The sequence below is a fragment of the Atractosteus spatula genome, chromosome 5, assembly GCF_055471065.1.
Source record: "Atractosteus spatula isolate fAtrSpa1 chromosome 5, fAtrSpa1.hap1, whole genome shotgun sequence".
NCBI classification, from domain to species: Eukaryota; Metazoa; Chordata; class Actinopteri; order Semionotiformes; family Lepisosteidae; genus Atractosteus; species Atractosteus spatula.
The window spans coordinates 1,577,658-1,603,198 of NC_142710.1; the positions used below are offsets into that span (position 1 = coordinate 1,577,658).

At 51.9% G+C, this 25,541-nt stretch overlaps 1 protein-coding gene and 1 non-coding gene across 2 annotated transcripts; both read left to right on the top strand.

Moving 5' to 3' along the window:
* On the top strand, positions 1-25,317 carry nfatc4 (nuclear factor of activated T cells 4). The gene is made up of 11 exons (XM_088917468.1): positions 1-756; positions 3,913-4,094; positions 4,555-5,363; positions 9,338-9,500; positions 14,781-14,980; positions 15,647-15,819; positions 16,870-17,010; positions 17,862-17,917; positions 18,730-18,856; positions 21,496-22,389; positions 23,305-25,317. Exons 1-11 carry the CDS (start codon positions 621-623, stop codon positions 23,370-23,372), a joined length of 2,949 nt encoding a protein of 982 aa, XP_088773594.1. The 5' UTR covers positions 1-620; the 3' UTR covers positions 23,373-25,317.
* On the top strand, positions 8,159-8,468 carry LOC148833275 (Nuclear RNase P). The gene has a single exon (XR_016091176.1).
* Positions 25,318-25,541: the final 224 nt, after the last annotated feature.

Sequence of the window (25,541 nt, forward strand, 5' to 3'; positions counted from 1 at the left end):
ACGGGAATGTCTGCGCCCTCCAGTCAGGACTTTATTCCACGGGGCAGCGGGGGAGGGAGAAAAAAAAAGTTCGGAAAAGTTTGGAAATTGAGAAAGAGAGGGAGTGAGAGAGAGAAAGAGGGAGGAAGAAGGAACAGTAAAAAGAGAGGAAGGGCCAGAGACAGGGCTGGTGGCGGGGAAAGGTGCGACCAGCAGATGACGGCTCCCTGGACAGCGGGGTCGAGAGGGACACGGCTGCGGTCACCGCCGGTCTGCGGGCGGACACAGTCGGGGCTGCGGGGCTGAGTGGGAGCTGGGAGCAGCCGCGCCAGCGCCGGGGAAACGAGAAAGAAGAAGAAGAAGAAGAGGAATAGAAGGAAAGCGATTTGTGCCCCAGAGCCGCGCCGAGCCGAGCCGAGCAGTTGTGTCCGAAGCGCAGCGGCAGCAGTCGCGCTAATTGCGCTCACACTGGCTATGCATCGCGGAAACTAACAAGAAACGAGAGAGAAAAGAGCGTCTGCGGGCGCAGGGTGAGGAAAGAGCCGCGGGACGGGACGGGACGGGACGGGACGGCCGGAGCAGGAGCGGGAGCCGAGAGAGAGAGAGAGAGACCAGAGGCGGACTGTCCCGCTCGCTCCGCGATGGGCGCCGCTCCGGGCTGGGAAGAGGGGGAGCTGGAGTTCAAGCTGGTGTTCGAGGAGGACACGCCGCCGCCCCGGGCCGCCAGCCCGCCGGCCAGCCCGGGAGACCGAGCGCGGAGCGCCGCGGAGGGCAGCGGTATGTGCGGCTGCTGAGGAGAACCGTGCGCCTTTCTGCGCGTGTGTGTGCAGTGAGCACTGATTGCGTCTGTATGTGCAGTGAGCACGGATCGCGTCTGTATGTGCAGAGCAATTTTCTGCGTCTGTATATGCAGTGAGCACTGACTGCGTCTGTATGTGCAGTGAGCACGGATCGCGTCTGTATGTGCAGTGAGCACGGATTGTGTCTGTATGTGCAGAGCAGTTTACTATGTGTGGATGTGCAGTGACTGTGCTGTGTGTGTAGTGTGCAGTGTGTGTTGACTGTGCTGTGTGTGTAGTGTAAAGTGTGTATTGACTGCGCCTTTCGTGTGGTATACAGTGTGTATTGACTGTGCTGTGTGTGTAGTATACAGTGTGTATTGACTGTGCTGTGTATGTAGTGTAAAGTGTGTATTGACTGCTCTGTGTGTGTAGTGTAAAGTGTGTATTGACTGTGCTGTGTGTGTAGTGTCAGTGTGTATTGACTGCGCTGTGTGTGTAGTGTAAAGTGTGTATTGACTGTGCTGTGTGTGTAGTGTCAGTGTGTATTGACTGCGCTGTGTGTGTAGTGTGCGGTGTGTATTGACTGTGCTGTGTGTGTAGTGTACGGTGTGTATTGACTGAGCTGTGTGTGTAGTGTGTGGTGTGTATTGACTGTGCTGTATGTGTAGTGTGGGGTGTGTATTGACTGTTTTTTTGTGTATAGTGCACATTGATGTGCTGTGTCTGTAGTGTAAATTGCTACAAGGCAAATTTATTGGTCTGTATTTTGACTGAGTCTACTACACAGGACACACACACACCCTGGACAGGACACCAGCCCATCACAGGACACACACACACCCAATGAACCTACCACCACACGTCTGGACTGTGGCAGGAAACTGGAGCACCCGGAGGAAACCCCAGTGAGGGAAACATGCAAACTCCACACAGACAGCACCCCAGGAACTAACCCCAGGGCCCCAGGGCTGGGAGGCAGTGATGCTGACCACTGTGTCACCCTGTTTACAGAACGTGTGAAACTGAAACCCCAACAGCCTGCTGCTCTCAAGGACAAAAGCTGTCCGGTTGTGGTCGATCTGAACCAATTAACCTTCTGCTTTGACCCAAACTTGCCCCTCTTCCTGGTCCTTCCAGACAGCTGATGTCAGGGGGACCTGTGAGATCAGCCTCACTGGGGCTGTCCAGTCCAGCTGGTACAGTGTGTGTCTGTGGTGAGCAGTGCCTGTAGTGGCTGTGGTGTCTGCAGTGTAAATCTGTACAGTGTCAGGTGTGTGTACTGGCCTGGAGTGTGTGTTCTAGGAGGTCAGTGTGGGCTGTAATGCACGTGGTGGAGAACAGTGAGTGTTCAGTGAATGCATCGGTGAGTGCATTGGTCAGTGTGCCAACCATATAGTTTTTTGTTCAATCTGTGATCAGTGCAGTTTACAATGTGTGTTCAGTGCAACGTACAGTGTGTGTTAAGTGCACATAACTGTACAGTATGCTATTAGTGCAGTGTTCAGTGTGTGTCCAGTGCAGTGCCCAGTGTGTGTCCAGTGAATTGTACAGTGTGTGTCCAGTGGAGTGTACAGTGTCCAATGTGTGTCTATTAAATTGTACAGTGTGTGTCCAGTTCAGTGTCCAATGTGTGTCCATTGAATTGTACAGTGTGTATCCAGTGCAGTGTGCAGTGTGTGTCCAGTGTACAGTGTGTGTTCAGTGCAGTACAGTACCATCTCATAGTCATGTGCAGAGTGTGTGCTCAGGCCTCAATGTGGTTTTGATCAGCAGTGCGTGTGAGCAGAGTTAACAGCTGCCATCTGGACTGTGTTTACTGTGCACAACACAGCTCCCTCCTGTCTGCTGGGGCAGTCCTTCTCCCTCTCAGCTCATATCCCTCCCTTCCGTCTTTCTGGAGCTTTCCTCTTGCAGACATTCCTTTTACATCTCTGTACTTCCATTGAGTAGTTCTTGTATATTCTCTTTTATATGACAGGATGATGCATTTCACATGCTTCTGCTGATGAATAGTAGATGTGATGTGTATTAAAGTATTACTGCACATCAAGTGTCAGTGGAGTCTGATTATAATCTCAGGTAATAACTCATCAAGATCACAGTCCAGGCAGTCCAGTCCAGCCTGGAGTGTCTCACACTGCTCTGTCAGTGTCAGTGGAGTCTGATTATAATCTCAGGTAATCACTAATCAAGATCACAGTCCAGTCAGTCCAGTCCAGCCTGGAGAGTCTCAGACCTCTCTGTCAGTGTCAGTGGAGTCTGATTATAATCTCAGGTAATAACTAATCAAGATCACAGTAAAGTCAGTCCAGTCCAGCCTGGAGAGTCTCAGACCTCTCTGTCAGTGTCAGTGGAGTCTGATTATAATCTCAGGTAATAACTAATCAAGATCACAGTAAAGTCAGTCCAGTCCAGCCTGGAGTGTCTCACACTGCTCTGTCAGTGGAGTCTGATTATAATCTCAGTTAATCACTAATCAAGATCACAATACAGTCAGTCCAGCCTAGAGAGTCTCAGACTTCTCTGTCAGTGTCAGTGGTCTGATTATAATCTAAGGTAATAACTAATCAAGATCACAGTAAAGTCAGTCCAGTCCAGCCTGGAGAGTCTCAGACCTCTCTGTCAGTGTCAGTGGAGTCTGATTATAATCTCAGGTAATAACTAATCAAGATCACAGTAAAGTCAGTCCAGTCCAGCCTGGAGAGTCTCAGACCTCTCTGTCAGTGTCAGTGGAGTCTGATTATAATCTCAGGTAATAACTAATCAAGATCACAGTAAAGTCAGTCCAGTCCAGCCTGGAGAGTCTCAGACCTCTCTGTCAGTGTCAGTGGAGTCTGATTATAATCCCAGTTAATCACTAATCAAGATCACAGTAAAGTCAGTCCAGTCCAGCCTGGAGAGTCTCTGACTGCTCTGTCAGTGTCAGTGGAGTCTGATTATAATCTCAGTTAATCACTAATCAAGATCACAGTCCAGTCAGTCCAGTCCAGCCTGGAGTGTCTCACACTGCTCTGTCAGTGTCAGTGGTATGATTATAATCTCAGTGAATACGTGATTGAGCTTGCAGTAAAGGCAGTGCAGTATAGTACAGCCTAGCTCTACCTCGCTCAGCTGTTAATTTTACACTTTTCTTTCTGTTTCTGTCAATCAGATGCCGGTTTTGACATCACTCACAACATTCGCCCGGCCTCCCAAGCCATCCAGCCAATCGGCATCCCCCTAATCCAGCAGCCGTCCAATCACCGGGCTGGGATGCATTCCCCTCCCCCCCGGCGGGCCCTGGGTAAGGACTGCAGCGGCACCTACGAGAGTCTTCCTGCTCGCTCAGTACAGGTAAGCGTCTGCTGCCGCATCCGTTTAGCACTTAGCAATGAATCAATCAGTCAGTTCATTCAACAGCTCTCCTTCCTTTCTGTAACAAGACACACATCTTCTTCCTGTCCCGGCTTCTGATCTGTCAGAAGTGCAGGCGGTGCCCTTTAGTAACCTCTTGATTCAGATTATAAGAAAGGTTACAAACGAGAGGAGATCTATCGGCCCGACCCGTCCCATTCACCCGTTCACCTCTGTACACATGCACTCATCTACTCATCCACTCATCCACCCCTCACAGGACACACACACACACCCTGGACAGGACACCAGCCCCTCACAGGACACACACACACACACCCTGGACAGGACACCAGCCCCTCACAGGACACATTATTATTATGATTATGATGAAGATGATGATGATGATGATGCACATAAGCCTGGAAGTTCCCCCCTCCTCTCTCTCTGTCTCTCTCAGGTCTCGGGGTCCCGGGTCCTGGAGTGCCCCAGCATTCAGATCACCACCATCTCCCCGCAGGACGACAGCGGGGTGCCCGGAGGGGGCGGGGGCTTCTACCCAGAGTGGGGGGGCTGGGACAGGGAGCGCCTCTACCTGCCCCTGGACCCCTTCTCCTCCTACCGGGACGGGGGCGGAGGGTCGCTGAGCCCCAGCCCGGCAAGCAGCCTGTCCTCCAGGAGCTGGCTGTCCGAGGAGGCGTCCAGCTGCGAGTCGCTGGCGGGCGACGAGGACGAGCTGAGCGACGCCGCGCCCCGCTTCTGCCTGTCGCCCCTGCGCCCCGCGTCCCCGCTCTCGCCGGGCTCCCGCCCCACCTCCCCGGGGGGCAAGCGCCGACGGCCAGGCTGCCCGGACGGCCCCTGCTGCTCCCCCGCGCCCTCCCCCGCCGCCTCCCGGAGGGGCAGCTGCTCCGACGACGGGCTGGCCTCCCTTGAGCGCGGCGAGGAGCCGCCCCGCTTTCCCAGCATGCACCCCGCTGCCGTCGCCGCCACGGGATCGCCCACCCTCTCGCTGGCTCCCAGCCTGGAGCGCATCCCCCAGAAGGCCCGGAAAACCTCCCTGGACCAGACGGCCTCGCGGGGAGGCGGGGCGGAGGGAGAGACGGAGCAGGAGCACGCCGCGCCCCCTGCCCCTCCTCCCACCCTGGCCCCACACTCGGAGCAGCCCCAGCCCAGGAAGGAGGCTGCGGCACTGGGCATGGACTACCTGTGCGTCCCGTCAGCTGTGTGCTGGGGCCGGGCCAGGCTGAGCGCTCACAGCCCCATCTTCAGGTGGGTCAGGTTTGTGCAGGGTGTATTTGGTGGGTTGGACAGCCCCATCTTCAGGTGGGTCAGGGCAGTGCAGGGTGCATTTGGGGGGTCAGACACAGCCCCATCTTCACGTGGGTCAGGGCAGTGCAGGGTGTATTTGGGGGGTCAGACACAGCCCCATCTTCAGGTGGGTCAGGGCAGTGCAGGGTGTATTTGGTGGGTCAGACACAGCCTCATCTTCAGGTGGGTCAGGGCAGTGCAGGGTGTATTTGTGTATTTGGCTGCTCAGGCTATTGGAGCTCAGGTGGGTAGCTGCGTCAGCATGCGTAGGCTGCAAAGGAACAAGTAACAGGTTTATTCCTGCTGAAAAGAGAAGAAAGGAATGTTTTGTTTCCTTTCTTCTCTTTACAGCATGGAATAAAGCTATTAATTGTTCTTATTGGAGCTCATGACCTGTTTCTCTGGGATCCCAATACTCCACCTTTGTCGGCTTTAGCTAAGGAAGAGAGCAGGGAAGAGGAGAGAGAGCTAAACTGGTCCAGATGATTGAAGGGTAAAATGACCTTCGACAGTTCGGTGAGATATCAATGAACACAGGAGAGAGACAAATATGTTTAAGGTATCTGGCGTGACTCGCTTAGCTAAGGAAGAGGCAGCCTGTCTGAGGAAGAGAGAGGTCCACGATGGGGAGTCCCGGGTGCGAGACATCTACACGTCGGTGAGCTGAAGTGGGTGAGATTAGGATCTGACCTTCCTCCTGAACGCCGTTGTTTATGATAGTGATGATGATGATGATAGTGTGGTGTGGTGAGGAATGACAGGCAAGCCAGTTCTAGCTGCGGGCTTGATTGATTACCCCACACTGATCTGACCTTCCTCCTGAACGCCATTAGGGAGGAGCTCATTGATGACGATGATGATGGTGGTGGCGATGATGTGGTGAGGAACAACAGGCAAGCCTCGATTGCAGGCTTGATTTATTGATTGATTGCAGGCTTAATTGATTGATTGATTGATTGATTGCCTCCCCGCGCGGTCCGGTGGGTGAGGCGGCTGGCAGCAGGAGAGACGGAGGGGGGCTGGGAGACCTCCTGTCATGGCTGGCTGGGGGTGTAGCAGTGGTCACGGAGGGGGGATTCATCGCTTGAGGGATCTCGGAGAGTGGGTGAGCTGGTGCTCTCTTCTCTTCCTACGGGTCATTAGAACCCGATCCCCTCCTCCGCCCTCCTCTGCCCGCCCTGAGGAAAACCTCTGTAGAAATCTGCGCTGGCTTGAGAGGGAGGCAGTACAATACTCCACTTCATTCATCATTCGTCCTTACCCGAAAGCTCATCGTTAATGATGCAGAATTGACACTGCTCTATCCGTTTTTTTCCCATGACTGTTTCCAATACTGTATAGATAGAGGGCAAGGCCAGCAGCCACATCACTCTGCAGCTCACAGCTGGCAGCCCCACTGCAGCTCAGCAGGCGTGAGCCTGGCCAGTACCTGGATGGGAGACTCCTGGGAAAGCTGAGGCTGCTGCTGGAAGAGGTGTGAGTGGGGCCAGCAGGGGGCGCTCACCCTGCGGTCTGTGTGGGTCCTAATGCCCCAGGACAGTGACGGGGACACTAGACTGTAAACAAGGAGCCGTCCTTCAGATGAGACGTAAAACCGAGGTCCTGCCTCTCTGTGGTCAGTCAAGACCCCAGGGTGTCTCTCAGAAAGAGTAGGGGTGTGACCCCAGTGTCCTGGACAGACTCCCCCTGGTCTTTACCAGTCATGGCCTCCTGATCACCCCCCTCTCTGAACTGGCCTCATCACTCTGCTCTCCTCCCCACTGAGAGCTGGAGTGTGTGAGCGGACTGGAGCATCATCACACTGGGGGGGGTGGAGGGGATCCCCATTACCTGTAAAGCGCTTTGAGTGGAGTTTCCAGAAAAGCGCTGTATAAGTGGAAGTAATTATTATTATATAGTTCAGGTGGGTAGCTGCGTCAGCATGCGTAGGCTGCAAAGGAACAAGTAATAGGTTTATTCCATGCTGAAAAAAAGAAGAAAGAGAACACAACGTTTCGGCCGTGGAGCCTTCTTCAGGTGTGCCCCACACCTGAAGAAGGCTCCACGGCCGAAACGTTGTGTTCTCTTTCTTCTTTTTTTCAGCATGGAATAAACCTATTACTTGTTCCATTATTATTATATATATTTTACATGTCCTGTATTAGTGATCACGAGGAAATGGTGGAACCAGTCAATTGCGGCGGTCAAAAGACTTCACATTTCGTGCTCACGTGAAGGTTTGCACGCGAAATAGTGGCGGAACAGGAGAAAAAATGCGTCGAGGAATTATTTGAACGGACAGATGAAAGACTAGCGCACCGCTTTTTGTCGCGTGTGAACAATTTTGGATTTTATATTCAGTTTTAACTCTCGACCTCGGCTGTAAATCTTTCTAGATTTACAAAAGAGATAGTCTAATCTGCAATTACAAAACATGAAAGCAGAGCTTGTCTCGTACTGCCGAGATAATAACACTTGTAAATATTCTTCCTAAGGTAACTGGTACCTGAAAGACGGTAAAGCAACTCCGACCAATCAGCGCCGGCTGATTAGCATAAAGTTAACTTTATGAAAGGATTTTCCTTGTGTTGTAGCCTTGTAATCTGCAGAACCGCAGTGTTAAAGATACTTTCGAGGCTAGAAAACACACGTGACATGAAGAAAATACGACAAAAAAGCATTATGGTTTCAGTTACAGTTAACATAGAAACCATAAACTGAAAGTCATTGCCGCTGTCGGTGATATATAAAGGGATGGTTGCTCCCTTTCTAAATGAGTGGGAGGAAGCTCACTGTAGAGGTCACATGCCGAGTGCTTGGTCACTCCACCAATCACCTCGGGGAAGGTCTGAGACAGGAGCCAATCGCTGCCCTAGCAGGGCATCACCTGACGCGGGTGAGCGAGTGCACAGGGACGGGGCCCCGGGCGAGGCGCAGGCGCAGGAGAAGCCGGGCGGAGCAGTGACGCAGCTCCCCGCCGGTGGATGCGGCCTCGCCGGGCTTGGAAACGCTCGCGGCTGGCTGTTGAGTGCGATGTGTGAGCTGGGACACCGTCCTGGAACCCAATTCAGACTACTCTCCTCCCACTTTTTTTTCTGCCTTTAATGCACTGCACATTCATAACACATCAGCAACACACTCTGATGACACTCACGCACACACTGATTACACACACATCAATAACACAAACTGATGACACTCATAAACACACTGATACACACTGATTACACAGGCACACACTGATAAAACACACACCAATGACACACACACACGCATTGATGATACACGCATTGAGAACACATCCATGACACAGTGATGATACACACGTACACACTGATACACACTGATGACACGCACACAGTGCTGACACACACGCACTGATGACACACACAAAGATACACACCGATAACAAGCAAAAACTGATAACACATACAGTACCAGTAACACAAACAGATGATATACACATTGATAACACATCAACAAAACACACTCACACACACTGATGAAAAATGCGCACACTGATAGCACTCACACCGATGACACACATTCATAATCAATGAATGACACACAGGCACACACTGATAACACACACCAATGACACAAACATTGATGATACACACATTCATAACACATCAGCAACACTAATGACACACGTACACATTGATGATACACGCATTGATAATGATGTGCAGTGTTAATGTACTGGAGTGTCCAGTCAGTCAGTGTGTCTGTATGAACCCCTCTCTCTCAGTGCAGTGTTAATGTACTGGAGTGTCCAGTCAGTGTGTCTGTATGAACCCCTCTCTCTCAGTGCAGTGTTAATGTACTGGAGTGTCCAGTCAGTGTGTCTGTATGAACCCCTCTCTCTCAGTGCAGTGTTAATGTACTGGAGTGTCCAGTCAGTCAGTGTGTCTGTATTAACCTGTTCTTTCAATGACCTTGGTTATTACTTGCAGGTCCACTGCTCTGCCACCTCTTGATTGGCCACTGCCATCCCAGTATGACCAATACGAGCTGCGTATCGATATCCAGCCACGCCCCCATCACCGGGCGCACTATGAGACAGAGGGCAGCCGGGGGGCTGTCAAGGCAACACCAGGAGGGCACCCTGTTGTCAAGGTAACTTCCCCACCTGGTGGGGCATAGTCCTGACCAGATTAAACGTCCCAGTTAGAGTTCCATTTTGGACCTTTTACTACTCTTCAGTGTGCACATGTGTGTCGTCGGTGTGTAACAGTGTGCATGTCTGTGTCATCAGTCTGTATCAGTGTGCCCGTGTGTGTCGTCGGTGTGTAACAGTGTGCATGTCTGTGTCATCAGTCTGTATCAGTGTGCCCGTGTGTGTCGTCGGTGTGTAACAGTGTGCGTGTGTGTGTCGTATGTGTGTAACAATGTGCGCGTGTGTGTCATCAGTCTGAATCAGTGTGTGCCTGTGTCGTCGTTGTGTATCAGTGTGCTCGTGTGTGTTGTTGGTGTGTAACAGTGTGTGCGTGTGTCTTTGTCGTCGGTTTGTATAAGTGTGCACGTGTGTGTCATCAGTGTGCGTGTGTGTGTCGTTGGTGTGTTACAGTGTGCGCATGTGTCATCAGTCTGTATCAGTGTGTGCGTGTGTGTCATCGGTGTGTATCAGTGTGTGTGCCTTAACAGTGTGTATCACTGTGCGCTTGTCATCGGTGTGTATCTGTGTGTGTCATCAGTGTGTTTGTCATCTGTCTGTTATCAGTTTGTACGCCTGTCATCATTGTGTGTGTCATTGATGTGTTATCAATGCGTGTATCATCAATGTGTATGTGTGTCATTAGTGTGTGTGTTTTATCAGTGTGTGCCTGTATATCAGTGTGTGCGTGAGTGTCATCAGAGTGTGTGTTGCTGATGTGTTATGAACGTGTGTATCATCAATGTGTGTGTCATTGGTGTGTGTTATCAGTGTGTGCCTGTGTGTCATTCATTGATTATGAATGTGTGTCATCGGAGTGCTATCCGTGTGCGCATTTTTCATCAGTGTGTGTGAGTGTGTTTTGTTGATGTGTTATCAATGTGTGTATCATCTGTTTGTGTTACTAGTACTGTATGTGTTATTAGTTTTTGCTTGTTATCGGTGTGTATCTTTGTGTGTGTCATCAGTGTGTGATTGTCATCTGTGTGTGCGTGTCATCAGTGTGTATCAGTGTGTACACGTGTGTCCTCACTGTGTGTGTCATGGATGTGTTCTCATTGCGTGTATCATCAATGTGTGTGTGTCATTAGTGTGTGTTTTATCAGTGTGTGCCTGTGTAATCAGTGTGTATCAGTGTGTTTATGAGTGTAATCAGTGTGTGTGTTATTGATGTGTGTGTAATCAGTGTGTATCAGTGTGTGCGTGAGTGTCATCAGAGTGTGTGTTGCTGATGTGTTATGAATGTGTGTATCATCAATGTGTGTGTCATTGGTGTGTGTTATCAGTGTGTGCCTGTGTGTCATTCATTGATTATGAATGTGTGTCATTGGTGTGAGTGCTATCACTGTGCGCATTTTTCATCAGTGTGCGTGAGTGTGTTTTGTTGATGTGTATCATCTGTTTGTGTTATTTTAATGTGTTATCTGTGTGTTCGTGTTTGTCATCGGTGTATGTTATCTGTGCGTGCATGTGTGTCATTGGTGTGTTTGTTATCATTGTGTACGTGTGTGTCATTGGTGTGTGTGCATAATCAGTGTGTGCCTCTCTGCCAGTGGTGTATTATCAGTGTACTCTTGTGTGTCGTCAGTGTATGTTGTCATTATGTGCGTGTGTGCCATCGGTGTGCGTGTGGCATTGCTGTATGTCTTATCAGTGTATGTATATGTGTCAGGGTATGCTATCTTTGTGTGTGTCAGCGATGTGTGTGTCAAAGGTGTGTGTTGTCAGTGAGTGCGCGTGTGTCATGGGTGTGTGTTGGTGTTATCCGTGTGTGTTATCAGTGATTGTGCAGGGCCCTGTGCGTCTGCGTGCGTCAGTGTAAGGCAGTGAGTGCGTGTGAGCAGAGGGGCTCATTAAGACAGGAAATGAACGAGATTCCACATGTGAACTGGACTGTAAAGAGAGACTGAAACACACACTCTCTCTGAGCACACTGAACATGTTGAGTCACTCTGCAGAGAAGCAGACACACATACTCGACAGTAAAAACTACACACGCACTCTCACTACACACTTACTCACACAGTAAACACATACTTGCACAGTAAACACTACACACACACTCTCACACTACACACATACTAACACACTACACACTTACAAACGCACTCACACTCACACAGTAAACACTACACACATACAGTACTCTCACACTATACACATACTCACACACTGCACACACACTCACACAGTAAACACCACACACATACTCATACAGTAAATACATACACACTACACACATACTTATATATTACACACATACTCAACACTGAACAAATACTCTCACAGTAAACACTACACATACTCGCATACTGCAAACATACTCACACACTGCGCACATACTAACACACTACATACATAGATACTGCACACGTACGCTCACACTACACACATAGTGTATAATCACAGGACACACACTCGCACTGTTTACTCTACACAGAACACACACTTGCACTGTTTACACTAAGCAGGACACACACACACTTTTTACACAGGACACACACACTTGCACTTTTTACACTACACAGTATACACACACTCACTGTTCCTACACACAGACACCTGTTTATAGACTCCTTACGATTGTTCGAGTTTCAGTGGAGGGAATCTGTCATGTTAGATATTAACACATACTGTCCCTTCATTTGTACCACAGTCAAAACAGACAGTAAAGCCCAAAGCACAGTAATGTCCCGTGTGATTGTGGTAAGAGTGCAGTCCAGTGCAGTAAAGCCCAGTGAGACTGTGGTAAGAGTGCAGTCCAGTGCAGTAAAGCCCAGTGAGACTGTGGTAAGAGTGCAGTCTAGTACAGTAATGTCCCGTGTGATTGTGGTAAGAGTGCAGTCCAGTGCAGTAAAGCCCAGTGAGACTGTGGTAAGAGTACAGTCCAGTGCAGTAAAGCCCAGTGAGACTGTAGTAACAGTGCAGTCTAGTACAGTAAAGCCCAGTGAGACTGTGGTAAGAGTGCAGTCCAGTGAGACCGTGGTAAGAGTGCAGTCCAGTGCAGTAAAGCCCAGTGAGACTGTGGTAAGAGTGCAGTCCAGTGCAGTAAAGCCCAGTGAGACTGTGGTAAGAGTGCAGTCTAGTACAGTAACGCCCAGTGAGACTGTGGTAAGAGTGCAGTCTAGTACAGTAAAGCCCAGTGAGACTGTGGTAAGAGTGCAGTCCAGTGAGACCGTGGTAAGAGTGCAGTCCAGTGCAGTAAAGCCCAGTGAGACTGTGGTAAGAGTGCAGTCCAGTGCAGTAAAGCCCAGTGAGACTGTGGTAAGAGTGCAGTCTAGTACAGTAACGCCCAGTGAGACTGTGGTAAGAGTGCAGTCTAGTACAGTAAAGCCCAGTGAGACTGTGGTAAGAGTGCAGTCCAGTGCAGTAAAGCCCAGTGAGACTGTGGTAAGAGTGCAGTCTAGTACAGTAAAGCCCAGTGAGACTGTGGTAAGAGTGCAGTCTACTACAGTAAAGCCCAGTGAGACTGTGGTAAGAGTGCAGTCCAGTGCAGTAAAGCCCAGTGAGACTGTGGTAAGAGTGCAGTCTAGTACAGTAAAGCCCAGTGAGACTGTGGTAAAAGTACAGTCTAGTACAGTAAAGCCCAGTGAGACTGTGGTGAAAGCAGGGATGGGCGTGGCACACAGGGACATCAGTGGGGGGAACTCTGGGAAGGGCTGAGCGGAGCTGTGCTCTGTGTCTGTGTGTGTTTGTGTGGGTCTCCCCCTCCCAACTGGCACTGTGCCCACTGCTCTTACAGTAAGAGAGAGGAGAGAGAGGAGAGACAGGACAGAGGAGAGACAGGGAGGAGAGACAGTGAGAGGAGAGAGAAGAGAGACAGAGGGTAAGAGGAGAGAAAAGAGCAGGAGAAGGGAGAGGAGAGGAGAGACAGGAGAGAGAGAGGAGAGAGGAGAGACAGGGGGAGAGGAGAGACAAGAGAGAGGAGAGATGGGGGACAGGAGAGAGGAGAGACGGGGGAGAGGAGAGAAAGGAGAGAGAGGAGAGACGGGGGAGAGAGGAGAGACAGGGGGAGAGGAGAGACAAGAGAGAGGAGAGATGGGGGAGAGGAGAGAAAGGAGAGAGAGGAGAGACGGGGGAGAGAGAGAGGAGAGACAGGGGGAGAGGAGAGACAGGAGAGAGTAGAGACATAGAGATAGGAGGAGAGGAGAGACAGGGGGAGAGGAGAGACAGGAGAGAGTAGAGACAGGGGGAGAGGAGAGACAGGGGGAGTGGAGAGGAGAGAGGAGCTCTAACAGACAGACAGGGAGAGAGCTGTTGCAGTGTGCAGGGAGGAATCCCTCTGTGCTCAGTGTGGAGCTCCTGTCACGCTCTCCTCTCAGTGCTGAGATCAGGGGAGCGGGGCCTACCTCTCTAACCACAGGCAGGGAGAGCCTGCGATAACCACCCGGCTGTCCTCCTCACACTTCCACCAGGCCCGCAGCAGTGATCTCTGCAGGTTACTCATTAGAGGCCCGGGCTCAGACAGATTCGGCTCACCAGCACAGAGAGAGAGGCATACAGCACACACCCGTACTGAACGGAACTGAATACTTCATGCCCACAGAGCCTGCCCTGACCTCTGACCTCTGAGGGAGAGAGAGTCAGAGAGAGGGAGGGAAGGTTTGAGACGATCCTGACTTACTAAATGACAAGCGTGGGAAAAGTTAATGTATTTACCCCTCCTTCTTCCTCTCTCTCAGTGCAGTGTTCATGTACTGGAGTGTCCAGTCAGTCAGTGTGTCTGTATGAACCCCTCTCTCTCAGTGCAGTGTTAATGTACTGGAGTGTCCAGTCAGTCAGTGTGTCTGTATGAACCCCTCTCTCTCAGTGCAGTGTTAATGCACTGGAGTGTCCAGTCAGTCAGTGTGTCTGTATGAACCCCTCTCTCTCAGTGCAGTGTTAATGTACTGGAGTGTCCAGTCAGTCAGTGTGTCTGTATGAACCCCTCTCTCTCAGTGCAGTGTTAATGTACTGGAGTGTCCAGTCAGTGTGTCTGTATGAACCCCTCTCTCTCAGTGCAGTGTTAATGTACTGGAGTGTCCAGTCAGTGTGTCTGTATGAACCCCTCTCTCTCAGTGCAGTGTTAATGTACTGGAGTACCCAGTCAGTGTGTCTGTATCAACCCCCCTCTCTCATATGTTTTAGTATTGATTTAGTGTTTGAGAACTATATTCATTGTTGTGAAGATATTTCACTAAAACACCAGATCATAAAGATACAAATGTGTTCTTATCTGTCCATGCTCCTCCTCTGTGTTCCAGCTGTTGGGGTACAGTGATCAGCCCATCTCTCTCCAGATGTTTGTGGGGACTGCTGATGAGCGGACTCTGAGGCCACACCCCTTCTACCAGATCCACAGGATCACGGGGAAGATGGTGGGTACAGCCAGCCAGGAGAGTGTGCAGGCTGGCACTAAGATCCTGGACATCCCACTGACTCCAGAGAATGGGATGAGTGCATTGTGAGTGTGCATTCTCTTTTTCCCTCTCTCTCAGTGCCGTGTTAATGTACTGGAGTGTCCAGTCAGTCAGTGTGTCTGTATTAACCCCTCTCTCTCAGTGCAGTGTTAATGTACTGGAGTATCCAGTCAGTGTGTCTGTATGAACCCCTCTCTCTCAGTGCAGTGTTAATGTACTGGAGTGTCCAGTCAGTCAGTGTGTCTGTATGAACCCCTCTCTCTCAGTGCAGTGTTAATGTACTGGAGTGTCCAGTCAGTCAGTGTGTCTGTATGAACCCCTCTCTCTCAGTGCAGTGTTAATGGACTGGAGTGTCCAGTCAGTCAGTGTGTCTGTATGAACCCCTCTCTCTCAGTGCAGTGTTAATGGACTGGAGTGTTCAGTCAGTGTGTCTGTATGAACCCCTCTCTCTCAGTGCAGTGTTAATGTACTGGAGTGTCCAGTCAGTCAGTGTGTCTGTATGAACCCCTCTCTCTCAGTGCAGTGTTAATGTACTGGAGTGTCCAGTCAGTCAGTGTGTCTGTATGAACCCCTCTCTCTCAGTGCAGTGTTAATGTACTGGAGTGTCCAGTCAGTCAGTGTGTCTGTATGAACCCCTCTCTCTCAGTGCAGTGTTAATGTAATGGAGTGTCCAGTCAGTCAGTGTGTCTGTATGAACCCCTCTCTCTCAGGGTGGACTGTGCTGGGATTTTAAAGCTGCGGAATTCGGACATCGAGCTTCGCAAGGGGGAGACTGATGTTGGCCGGAAGAACACGAGAGTGCGGCTGGTTTTCCGGACTCATGTGCCGCTGTCTCCCGGGAGGGTGCTGTCTCTGCAGACCGCCTCCCTGCCCATAGAGTGCTGTGAGTAATAGTAAAATAATAGTACAATCCCTACACATCTATAGCGCCTTTCCATGACACTCCCCTCCCAGCGCCGTCCAGTACTGGGGACCCCCTTCACCCCCCCAGTGTGATGATGCTCCAGTCCGCTCACACACTCCAGCTCTCAGTGGGGAGGAGAGCAGAGTGATGAGGCCAGTTCAGAGAGGGGGGTGATTAGGAGGCCATGACTGGTAAAGACCAGGGGGAGTCTGTCCAGGACACTGGGGTCACACCCCTACTCTTTCTGAGAGACACCCTGGGGTCTTGACTGACCATAGAGAGGCAGGACCTCAGTTTTATGTCTTATCTGAAGGACGGCGCCTTGTTTACAGTCTAGTGTCCCCGTCACTGTATTGGGGCATTAGGACCCACACAGCCCGTAGGGTGAGCGCCCCCTGCTGGCCCCACTGACATTTCTCCCAGCAGCAGCCTTAGCTTTCCCAGGAGTCTCCCATCCAGGTACTGGCCAGGCTCACGCCTGCTGAGCTCCAGTGAGGTACAGGGTGGCACAGCTGCTGGCTTGGCCTGACACGCCTCCCATCTGTGAGCAGCTGCCGGGGCTGATTTGGGAAGAGGCCTATCTCTGCCTGTACTGACACTTGCATAGCATTGATTACCAGCACCGGAGGCTCACACGTCCGGCGTGGCGTCCTTGCCGTGGAATAATCCCCTGGCTGCTCGGTACAGCACGTCGAGCGTGTCCGTCAGCTTCCCTGGGGACGATGTCGGTGAGCTCGCTGTGAGACCCAGTGCAATGGAGCTGCTGGTTCCAACCCCACGGTCTGCATTTCATCCCTTCTCCATGGCGCCCTCTGGTGGCGAGGGTCACGAGCCCTGTGGGAGCCGCCTGTTGCTTTAGCCAGGTGACCAGTCTCTGAGTCGGTGTATTGCGCGGGCTGTTGATCGTTCTGTTCGGGTATCTGGGCGTGGCGGCCGGTACTGGGCGGGTTGTGGATCAATAGAGATCGCCGTGGATGGGCAGCAGCGCGCCGATCGGAGTATTGATGGGTGCTGGTCTGTCCCTCTCAGCCCAGCGCTCCGCGCAGGAGCTGCCCGTGGTCGAGGCCGCCAGCCTCACTTCCTGTTCCGTGGAGGGAGGGGAGGAGCTTGTGCTGAGCGGAGCCAACTTCCTGCCGGAGTCAAAGGTCGTTTTCATCGAGAAAGGACCAGGTAACACCGAGGTCGCCGACTGAGAGGGAGGAGGAGGAGGGAGGCAGGTAGCAGTGAGACTGCAGAGGGAGAGACAGGTGACAGTGAGACTGTAGAGCGAGACACAGGTGACAGTGAGACTGTAGAGAGAGAGAGACAGGTAACTCTGAAACTGTAGAGAGACAGGTGACAGTGAGACTGCAGAGAGAGACACAGGTAACAATGAGACTGCAGAGGGAGAGACAGGTGACAGTGAGACTGTAGAGCGAGACACAGGTGACAGTGAGACTGCAGAGAGAGAGAGACAGGTAACACTGAGACTCTAGACAGAGATAGACAGGTAACTCTTAGACTGTAGATAGAGAGACAGGTGACAGTGAGACTGTAGAGAGAGAGACAGGTAACTCTGAGACTGTAGAGAGAGACAGGTGACAGTGAGACTGTAGAGAGAGAGACAGGTAACTCTGAGACTGTAGAGTGAGACAGGTGACAGTGAGACTGTAGAGGGAAGACAGGTAAAACATAAAGATCAAAGAAAGCGAGTCAGGAAACATCGAGACTGTGTGGGGAGTAGCTGTGTGCGTAGTTGTAGGAATATTTTACAGTTAAAGGGGGAGACAGCTTTTGAGAGATTGTCCCCAAAAGACAGCAGTGCCATAAGAACAGACGGTGTGGAGAAATCCTACTGTGGAAATGACCTTTGCCACAAACTAAATATCACCTTCTTTATCAAAGAAAGCAAAAAGATATAAATTTGTTCCGGGTGCTTGTTCAGCCCATGTGTAATAATAAAGTCCCTTACGGGGAGAGGCATGCAGACCACCGTCCCCATCCCAGAACCACTGAGGGTTTTTATTGGGTTTGATTGACAGATGGCAAGTTCCAGTGGGAAGAGGAGGCCCTCGTCGACCGGGACAAAAGCCATGAGGTATACGCCCGAGGAGCCAGGCTGGCGTCGTGTCACAGCGCGGCGGCTCCATCTAGTGTCGACGAAGGGCGTTGCAGCTTCCAGCACCTACCTGCCGCCCTCCCACTCTGTAGGACACTACGGAAAGACTAGAAACAGGAGTGGTTCTCGCAGGCGCAGGCCGCAGAAGGAACAAGTACAGGTTTATTCCCGGCTGAACAGAGAAGAAAAGAAACACAACGTTTCGGCTGTGGGGCCATCTTCGGGTGTCTAGGACTCCACAGCTGAAACATTGTGTTTCTTTTCTTCTCTTTTCAGCAGGGAATAAACCTTCACTTGTCCGTTAAAAACAAAAGTAGACCCATCAGCCAGTTGAGCCCATTTGATAGTCCGTGGTTAATTGATTCCAGAAGCTCATGCAGCTGTGTCTGGAGAGGAGCCAGGGTATCGGCTTCAACAACATGGCTGGGCAGCTTGTTCCCCACCCCCACCCCCCTCTGTGTAAAGAAGAGCCTCCTGTCATGACTGGAGGGTCTCACCCAGCTGTGTCTGGAGAGGAGCCAGGGTATCGGCTTCAACAACATGGCTGGGCAGCTTGTTCCCCACCCCCACCACCCTCTGTGTAAAGAGTCTCCTATCCTGGAGGATCTCATCCCGCTGCGATTTGAGAGGAGCCAGGGTGTCAATCTCGTTACTTAGTTGTTAAAAGTTCAGGCTCTTAGTGTGTCAGGCAGGCAGTGCGCAGTTAGTGTGTCGTTGCGCCTCCGTGACCGAAGAGCCCGTTGCCAGGTGATGACTCTGTGTGTGTTTCTGTACTGTGTGTGTGTGCGCAGTGCGCCCTGTTTGTCCAGGTCCCAGCCTACAGCGACGTCACCGTGAGCCGGCCCATCCCCGTCTGCTTCTACGTCTCCAACGGCAAGAGGAAGCGCAGTGGCACACAGAGCTTCAAGTACCTGCCAGGTACCTCAGCTGTCAGCACGGCCAGGGCCACCATCTGTCTCTCAGTGCAGTGTTAATGTACTGGAGTGTCCAGTCAGTGTGTCTGTATGAACCCCTCTCTCTCAGTGCAGTGTTAATGTACTGGAGTGTCCAGTCAGTCAGGGTGTCTGTATGAACCCCTCTCTCTCAGTGCAGTGTTAATGTACTGGAGTGTCCAGTCAGTGTGTCTGTATGAACCCCTCTCTCTCAGTGCAGTGTTAATGTACTGGAGTGTCCAGTCAGTCAGTGTGTCTGTATGAACCCCTCTCTCTCAGTGCAGTGTTAATGTACTGGAGTGTCCAGTCAGTGTGTCTGTATGAACCCCTCTCTCTCAGTGCAGTGTTAATGTACTGGAGTGTCCAGTCAGTCAGTGTGTCTGTATGAACCCCTCTCTCTCAGTGCAGTGTTAATGTACTGGAGTGTCCAGTCAGTCAGTGTGTCTGTATGAACCCCTCTCTCTCAGTGCAGTGTTAATGTACTGGAGTGTCCAGTCAGTGTGTCTGTATGAACCCCTCTCTCTCAGTGCAGTGTTAATGTACTGGAGTGTCCAGTCAGTCAGTGTGTCTGTATGAACCCCTCTCTCTCAGTGCAGTGTTAATGTACTGGAGTGTCCAGTCAGTCAGTGTGTCTGTATTAACCCCTCTCTCTCAGTGCAGTGTTAATGTACTGGAGTGTCCAGTCAGTCAGTGTGTCTGTATGAACCCCTCTCTCTCAGTGCAGTGTTAATGTACTGGAGTGTCCAGTCAGTCAGTGTGTCTGTATGAACCCCTCTCTCTCAGTGCAGTGTTAATGTACTGGAGTGTCCAGTCAGTGTGTCTGTATGAACCCCTCTCTCTCAGTGCAGTGTTAATGTACTGGAGTGTCCAGTCAGTCAGTGTGTCTGTATGAACCCCTCTCTCTCAGTGCAGTGTTAATGTACTGGAGTGTCCAGTCAGCGTGTCTGTATGAACCCCTCTCTCTCAGTGCAGTGTTAATGTACTGGAGTGTCCAGTCAGTCAGTGTGTCTGTATTAACCCCTCTCTCTCAGTGCAGTGTTAATGTACTGGAGTGTCCAGTCAGTCAGTGTGTCTGTATGAACCCCTCTCTCTCAGTGCAGTGTTAATGTACTGGAGTGTCCAGTCAGTCAGTGTGTCTGTATGAACCCCTCTCTCTCAGTGCAGTGTTAATGTACTGGAGTGTCCAGTCAGTCAGTGTGTCTGTATGAACCCCTCTCTCTCAGTGCAGTGTTAATGTACTGGAGTGTCCAGTCAGTCAGTGTGTCTGTATTAACCCCTCTCTCTCAGTGCAGTGTTAATGTACTGGAGTGTCCAGTCAGTCAGTGTGTCTGTATGAACCCCTCTCTCTCAGTGCAGTGTTAATGTACTGGAGTGTCCAGTCAGTGTGTCTGTATGAACCCCTCTCTCTCAGTGCAGTGTTAATGTACTGGAGTGTCCAGTCAGTCAGTGTGTCTGTATGAACCCCTCTCTCTCAGTGCAGTGTTAATGTACTGGAGTGTCCAGTCAGTCAGTGTGTCTGTATTAACCCCTCTCTCTCAGTGCAGTGTTAATGTACTGGAGTGTCCAGTCAGTCAGTGTGTCTGTATGAACCCCTCTCTCTCAGTGCAGTGTTAATGTACTGGAGTGTCCAGTCAGTCAGTGTGTCTGTATGAACCCCTCTCTCTCAGTGCAGTGTTAATGTACTGGAGTGTCCAGTCAGTCAGTGTGTCTGTATGAACCCCTCTCTCTCAGTGCAGTGTTAATGTACTGGAGTGTCCAGTCAGTGTGTCTGTATGAACCCCTCTCTCTCAGTGCAGTGTTAATGTACTGGAGTGTCCAGTCAGTCAGTGTGTCTGTATGAACCCCTCTCTCTCAGTGCAGTGTTAATGTACTGGAGTGTCCAGTCAGTCAGTGTGTCTGTATTAACCCCTCTCTCTCAGTGCAGTGTTAATGTACTGGAGTGTCCAGTCAGTCAGTGTGTCTGTATGAACCCCTCTCTCTCAGTGCAGTGTTAATGTACTGGAGTGTCCAGTCAGTCAGTGTGTCTGTATGAACCCCTCTCTCTCAGTGCAGTGTTAATGTACTGGAGTGTCCAGTCAGTGTGTCTGTATGAACCCCTCTCTCTCAGTGCAGTGTTAATGTACTGGAGTGTCCAGTCAGTCAGTGTGTCTGTATGAACCCCTCTCTCTCAGTGCAGTGTTAATGTACTGGAGTGTCCAGTCAGCGTGTCTGTATGAACCCCTCTCTCTCAGTGCAGTGTTAATGTACTGGAGTGTCCAGTCAGTCAGTGTGTCTGTATTAACCCCTCTCTCTCAGTGCAGTGTTAATGTACTGGAGTGTCCAGTCAGTCAGTGTGTCTGTATGAACCCCTCTCTCTCAGTGCAGTGTTAATGTACTGGAGTGTCCAGTCAGTCAGTGTGTCTGTATGAACCCCTCTCTCTCAGTGCAGTGTTAATGTACTGGAGTGTCCAGTCAGTCAGTGTGTCTGTATGAACCCCTCTCTCTCAGTGCAGTGTTAATGTACTGGAGTGTCCAGTCAGTCAGTGTGTCTGTATGAACCCCTCTCTCTCAGTGCAGTGTTAATGTACTGGAGTGTCCAGTCAGTCAGTGTGTCTGTATTAACCCCTCTCTCTCTGTCTCTCTCAGTGATGTTCAAAGAGGAGGAGCCTCTTCCTTGCCCTTCTGCAATGGTCATGGGGGGGTTGGGGGGAGTGACACTACACCCCTTGGGTCCTGGTGAAGGAGGGGGTACCCCCAGACCGCGAGGGGACCATGGGGGAGGCGATGGAGGAGAGGGAGTGGAGAGTGGTGGGCATCAGACAGGGGTCACCCTTCCTCCTTACCCCAGCGAGTACCACCCCAGTTACCTCAGCACCATGGTGTATCAAGACGAGAGGCTGGAGAGCCACAGGTACTGCCCCCACGGTGGGGACGGAGCCCCAGGACGCCTGAGGGGTGCATTCCTGGAGAGGCACCCCAGCTTCGAGTGCCTGGAGCTGGGCCTGAACGAGCTGATGCTCCCCCAGCTGCAGAGGCCACACCCCTCTGCCCTCTCCCCTTCCCCCTCTCCCTGGCTGGACTCCCCCTACCTGTCGTCCTCCCCCTCGCCGTCCCAGGCCTCCTCCCTCAGCCCGTACCCCGCCGACAGCCCCGTCTCCAGCTCCCCCTGCGCCCCCGCGGCCTTCGCCCAGCTGTCGCCCGGCTGTCCCGCGCCCCCCTTCGAGCCCCTCCCCTGCCCGTTCGCCCCGGAGTCCTGCCCCTCCTCCCCCTCGCCCTCCCTGTACCCCCTTCCTCTCTCCGTCTCCCAGCATTACTTCCACGCCGACGCCCCCACGCCCCTCCCTGCGCCTCCCCCCCCTTCGTACCCCGGGCAGTTTGGCGGGGGCAGCTGTGACTGGGACCTGCAGCAGAGGGGGTTCCAGTGTGGGGACCCCCCGAGCCACCCGCCTCAGCCAGGATCAGGGGCTCCTCCGAGCGGGGTGAAGCCAGAGGAGATGCCCTTGGATTTTGGGGCGCCGCCGCCCATCACGCTGGAGGAAGGTGGGTTTGGCACAGCTGCTCGTTTTACCACTGGGTTCACCCCACATTACTAGAGAGGGATCTGTCAAATGATGTTGCTGGCAATTACTTTCTGCCCACTGGTGACCAGCCCTACCCTTGCAAGAGACACTGTGATGGACCAGCCTGTGAATGCACTGCAGTAGCAGGAAGCCGCCACTAGAGGCCCCCAAGGGACCTTTAATAACTGTAAATAGGCTCATGGGGTGATAATTAAGTGATCGTTAGATTACTGGTGAAAGGCTGGAGTCCACATTTTCACAAGGGGTTAGTTAGGGGTGTTTTTGCTATAAAAAGGGCATGCACGGTGCTAGTGGTGACTGGGTTCACAGGAAGGCGACTAAAAAGGCTGTGGTTTGTGCTGTATTTATAGACGTATATGCACACTACAGTTTCTAGCATATGTCATATACTACACATCTTATACTACAGTACTTCATAGTGTGTATATTTATGTAATACTGTACTAGTATTGTGCATGCGTATTGGAGTATACTAAGGTATTTATAGTATATATTTTACAAATACGTTATAGTAGTGTATAGTACAAATATATGTATTGTTCCAGTATAATATAGGAGTATTGTAGTAGAAAGAGGTGCGTTGTTGAATGGAAGCTCTGCTAGAGACTCTGGAGTAACAGTGCAGTGCACACAGTAGTATAACTGATCTACATGTTGTTCATCTGTCACTCTCACTGCTCCCTGTCTCTCTCCCGACAGTGAATGAATTCACTAGTGTATATATAATATAGGAGTATAGTATATATGATACTTGTATAGTAGTGACTGGAGCTCTGCAGGAGACTCTGGAGTAACAGTGTGGTGCACACAGTAGTATTACGGATCCATACACTGTTCATCTGTGTCACTGCTCCCTGTCTCTCTCTCCCCCCAGTGAATGAATTCATAGGAGACAACTTGACTGAGTTCCCTCACGCGGGTCTGGAAGGGAGACCAGCCTAGAGCACCGGTGCTGCCGCGGCCCTCTCGCGCCCCGAGCCTGGAGGTCACTCACCTCGTACCCAGAGCAGAGCAGCTGAGAACAGGGCCCCTCTCCGCCCCCCCAGAGAGTGGAAGGGCCGCCCAGTTCTCACAGGCAACACCTAACCACTCTCTGCAGAGACAGGGGCTCCTGGAAGCACTTCAGAAGGCTTTTAATTAAGACCCTTATATCACATCCCACTGCAGAAAGTCTGAGTGGCTCCCCTTGTACCCTAGAGAGCTGAGAAGCCTAGAGAGGGGCTCCTCTCGTACCCCAGAGAGCGGAGAGGCCGAGAGGGGCTCCTCTCGTACCCCAGAGAGCGGAGAGGCCGAGAGGGGCTCCTCTCGTACCCCAGAGAGCGGAGAGGCCGAGAGGGGCTCCTCTCGTACCCCAGAGAGCGGAGAGGCCGAGAGAGAGGCTCCTGTCGTACCCCAGAGAGCGGAGAGGCCGAGAGAGAGGCTCCTGTCGTACCCCAGAGAGCGGAGAGGCCGAGAGGGGCTCCTGTCGTACCCCAGAGAGCGGAGAGGCAGAGAGAGGGGCTCCTCTCGTACCCCAGAGAGCGGAGAGGCCGAGAGAGGCTCCTCTCGTACCCCAGAGAGCGGAGAGGCCGAGAGGGGCTCCTCTCGTACCCCAGAGAGCGGAGAGGCCGAGAGGGGCTCCTGTCGTACCCCAGAGAGCGGAGAGGCCGAGAGGGGCTCCTGTCGTACCCCAGAGAGCGGAGAGGCAGAGAGAGGGGCTCCTCTCGTACCCCAGAGAGCGGAGAGGCCGAGAGGGGCTCCTCTCGTACCCCAGAGAGCGGAGAGGCAGAGAGAGGGGCTCCTCTCGTACCCCAGAGAGCGGAGAGGCCGAGAGAGGGGCTCCTCTCGTACCCCAGAGAGCGAAGAGGCCGAGAGGGGCTCCTCTCGTACCCCAGAGAGCGGAGAGGCCGAGAGGGGCTCCTCTCGTACCCCAGAGAGCGGAGAGGCCGAGAGAGGGGCTCCTCTCGTACCCCAGAGAGCGGAGAGGCCGAGAGAGGGGCTCCTCTCGTACCCCAGAGAGCGGAGAGGCAGAGAGAGGGGCTCCTCTCGTACCCCAGAGAGCGGAGAGGCCGAGAGAGGGGCTCCTCTCGTACCCCAGAGAGCGGAGAGGCCGAGAGGGGCTCCTCTCGTACCCCAGAGAGCGGAGAGGCCGAGAGGGGCTCCTCTCGTACCCCAGAGAGCGGAGAGGCCGAGAGAGGGGCTCCTCTCGTACCCCAGAGAGCGGAGAGGCCGAGAGAGGGGCTCCTCTCGTACCCCAGAGAGCGGAGAGGCCGAGAGGGGCTCCTCTCGTACCCCAGAGAGCGGAGAGGCCGAGAGAGGGGCTCCTGTCGTACCTCAGAGAATGGAAGGGCTGATTAGAGGGGCCTTTTTTGTTGTACCCCAGATAACAGGAAGTCTGTGGGGGGCTCCTCTTGTACTGCCAACAGTGGAAAGATTGTCTCACGAAGGGGGGTCAAAGGTCAGAGGTCAGGGGTGGGCAGAAATCTCTCCACCTTTATTCACTTAATGCACTAAGAAATTGCAAAGAGCCCAAGGGAGATGCATCAAGGGTATCGGGGTGCAGAATTTAATGGGGGTGTATCCCAGGAACCCCAATCCCCTTCTCTCAGTCGTCGTTGAATATTAGCTGCAGTCAGAATTATGTGTCATACATCGCCCTGAGGCGGTACTGCAGACCCTCTGTGTTGTACCTGTCGTAACCCCACACATTTAAATTATTATTATTATTTTACACATTTATGTTTTTGATACAGTAATAAAGGCTTTTTGTACAACAGCAGTTTGAAAGGTACAGCTGCTCAGTGGTAATGATATGCAGTTTATATATATATTTCTTTTTCTCTAAGAAACCAAAGGAAATTTGTCCCTGGCATTTTTGTAACTTTTTTAAAATAAAATAAGACAAAAACCAGTGTGTGATTGAGTCTGCCTGCATGAGTGTGAGTAATTGTGTCTGTATGAGTGCTCGTGTCTGCCTGAATGAGTGTGAGTGTGTAACTTTGTGAGTGAGTGTGTCTCTGTATGAGTGTGAGCGTTTGTATCTGCCTGTATGAGTGTGAGTGAGCGTGTGTCTGCGTGGATGAGTGTGAGTCTGTATGAGTGTGTGTGTCTGTATGAGGGTGAGTGCTCGTG

Bases quoted from the DNA above. Each gene is read 5' to 3' on its own strand.
- nfatc4 (XM_088917468.1), top strand. From the start codon at position 621: ATGGGCGCCGCTCCGGGCTGGGAAGAGGGGGAGCTGGAGTTCAAGCTG. The intron at 4,095-4,554 runs GTAAGCGTCTGC...TGTCTCTCTCAG, and splicing joins TTCCTGCTCGCTCAGTACAG to GTCTCGGGGTCCCGGGTCCT. The intron at 5,364-9,337 runs GTGGGTCAGGTT...TATTACTTGCAG, and splicing joins GCTCACAGCCCCATCTTCAG to GTCCACTGCTCTGCCACCTC.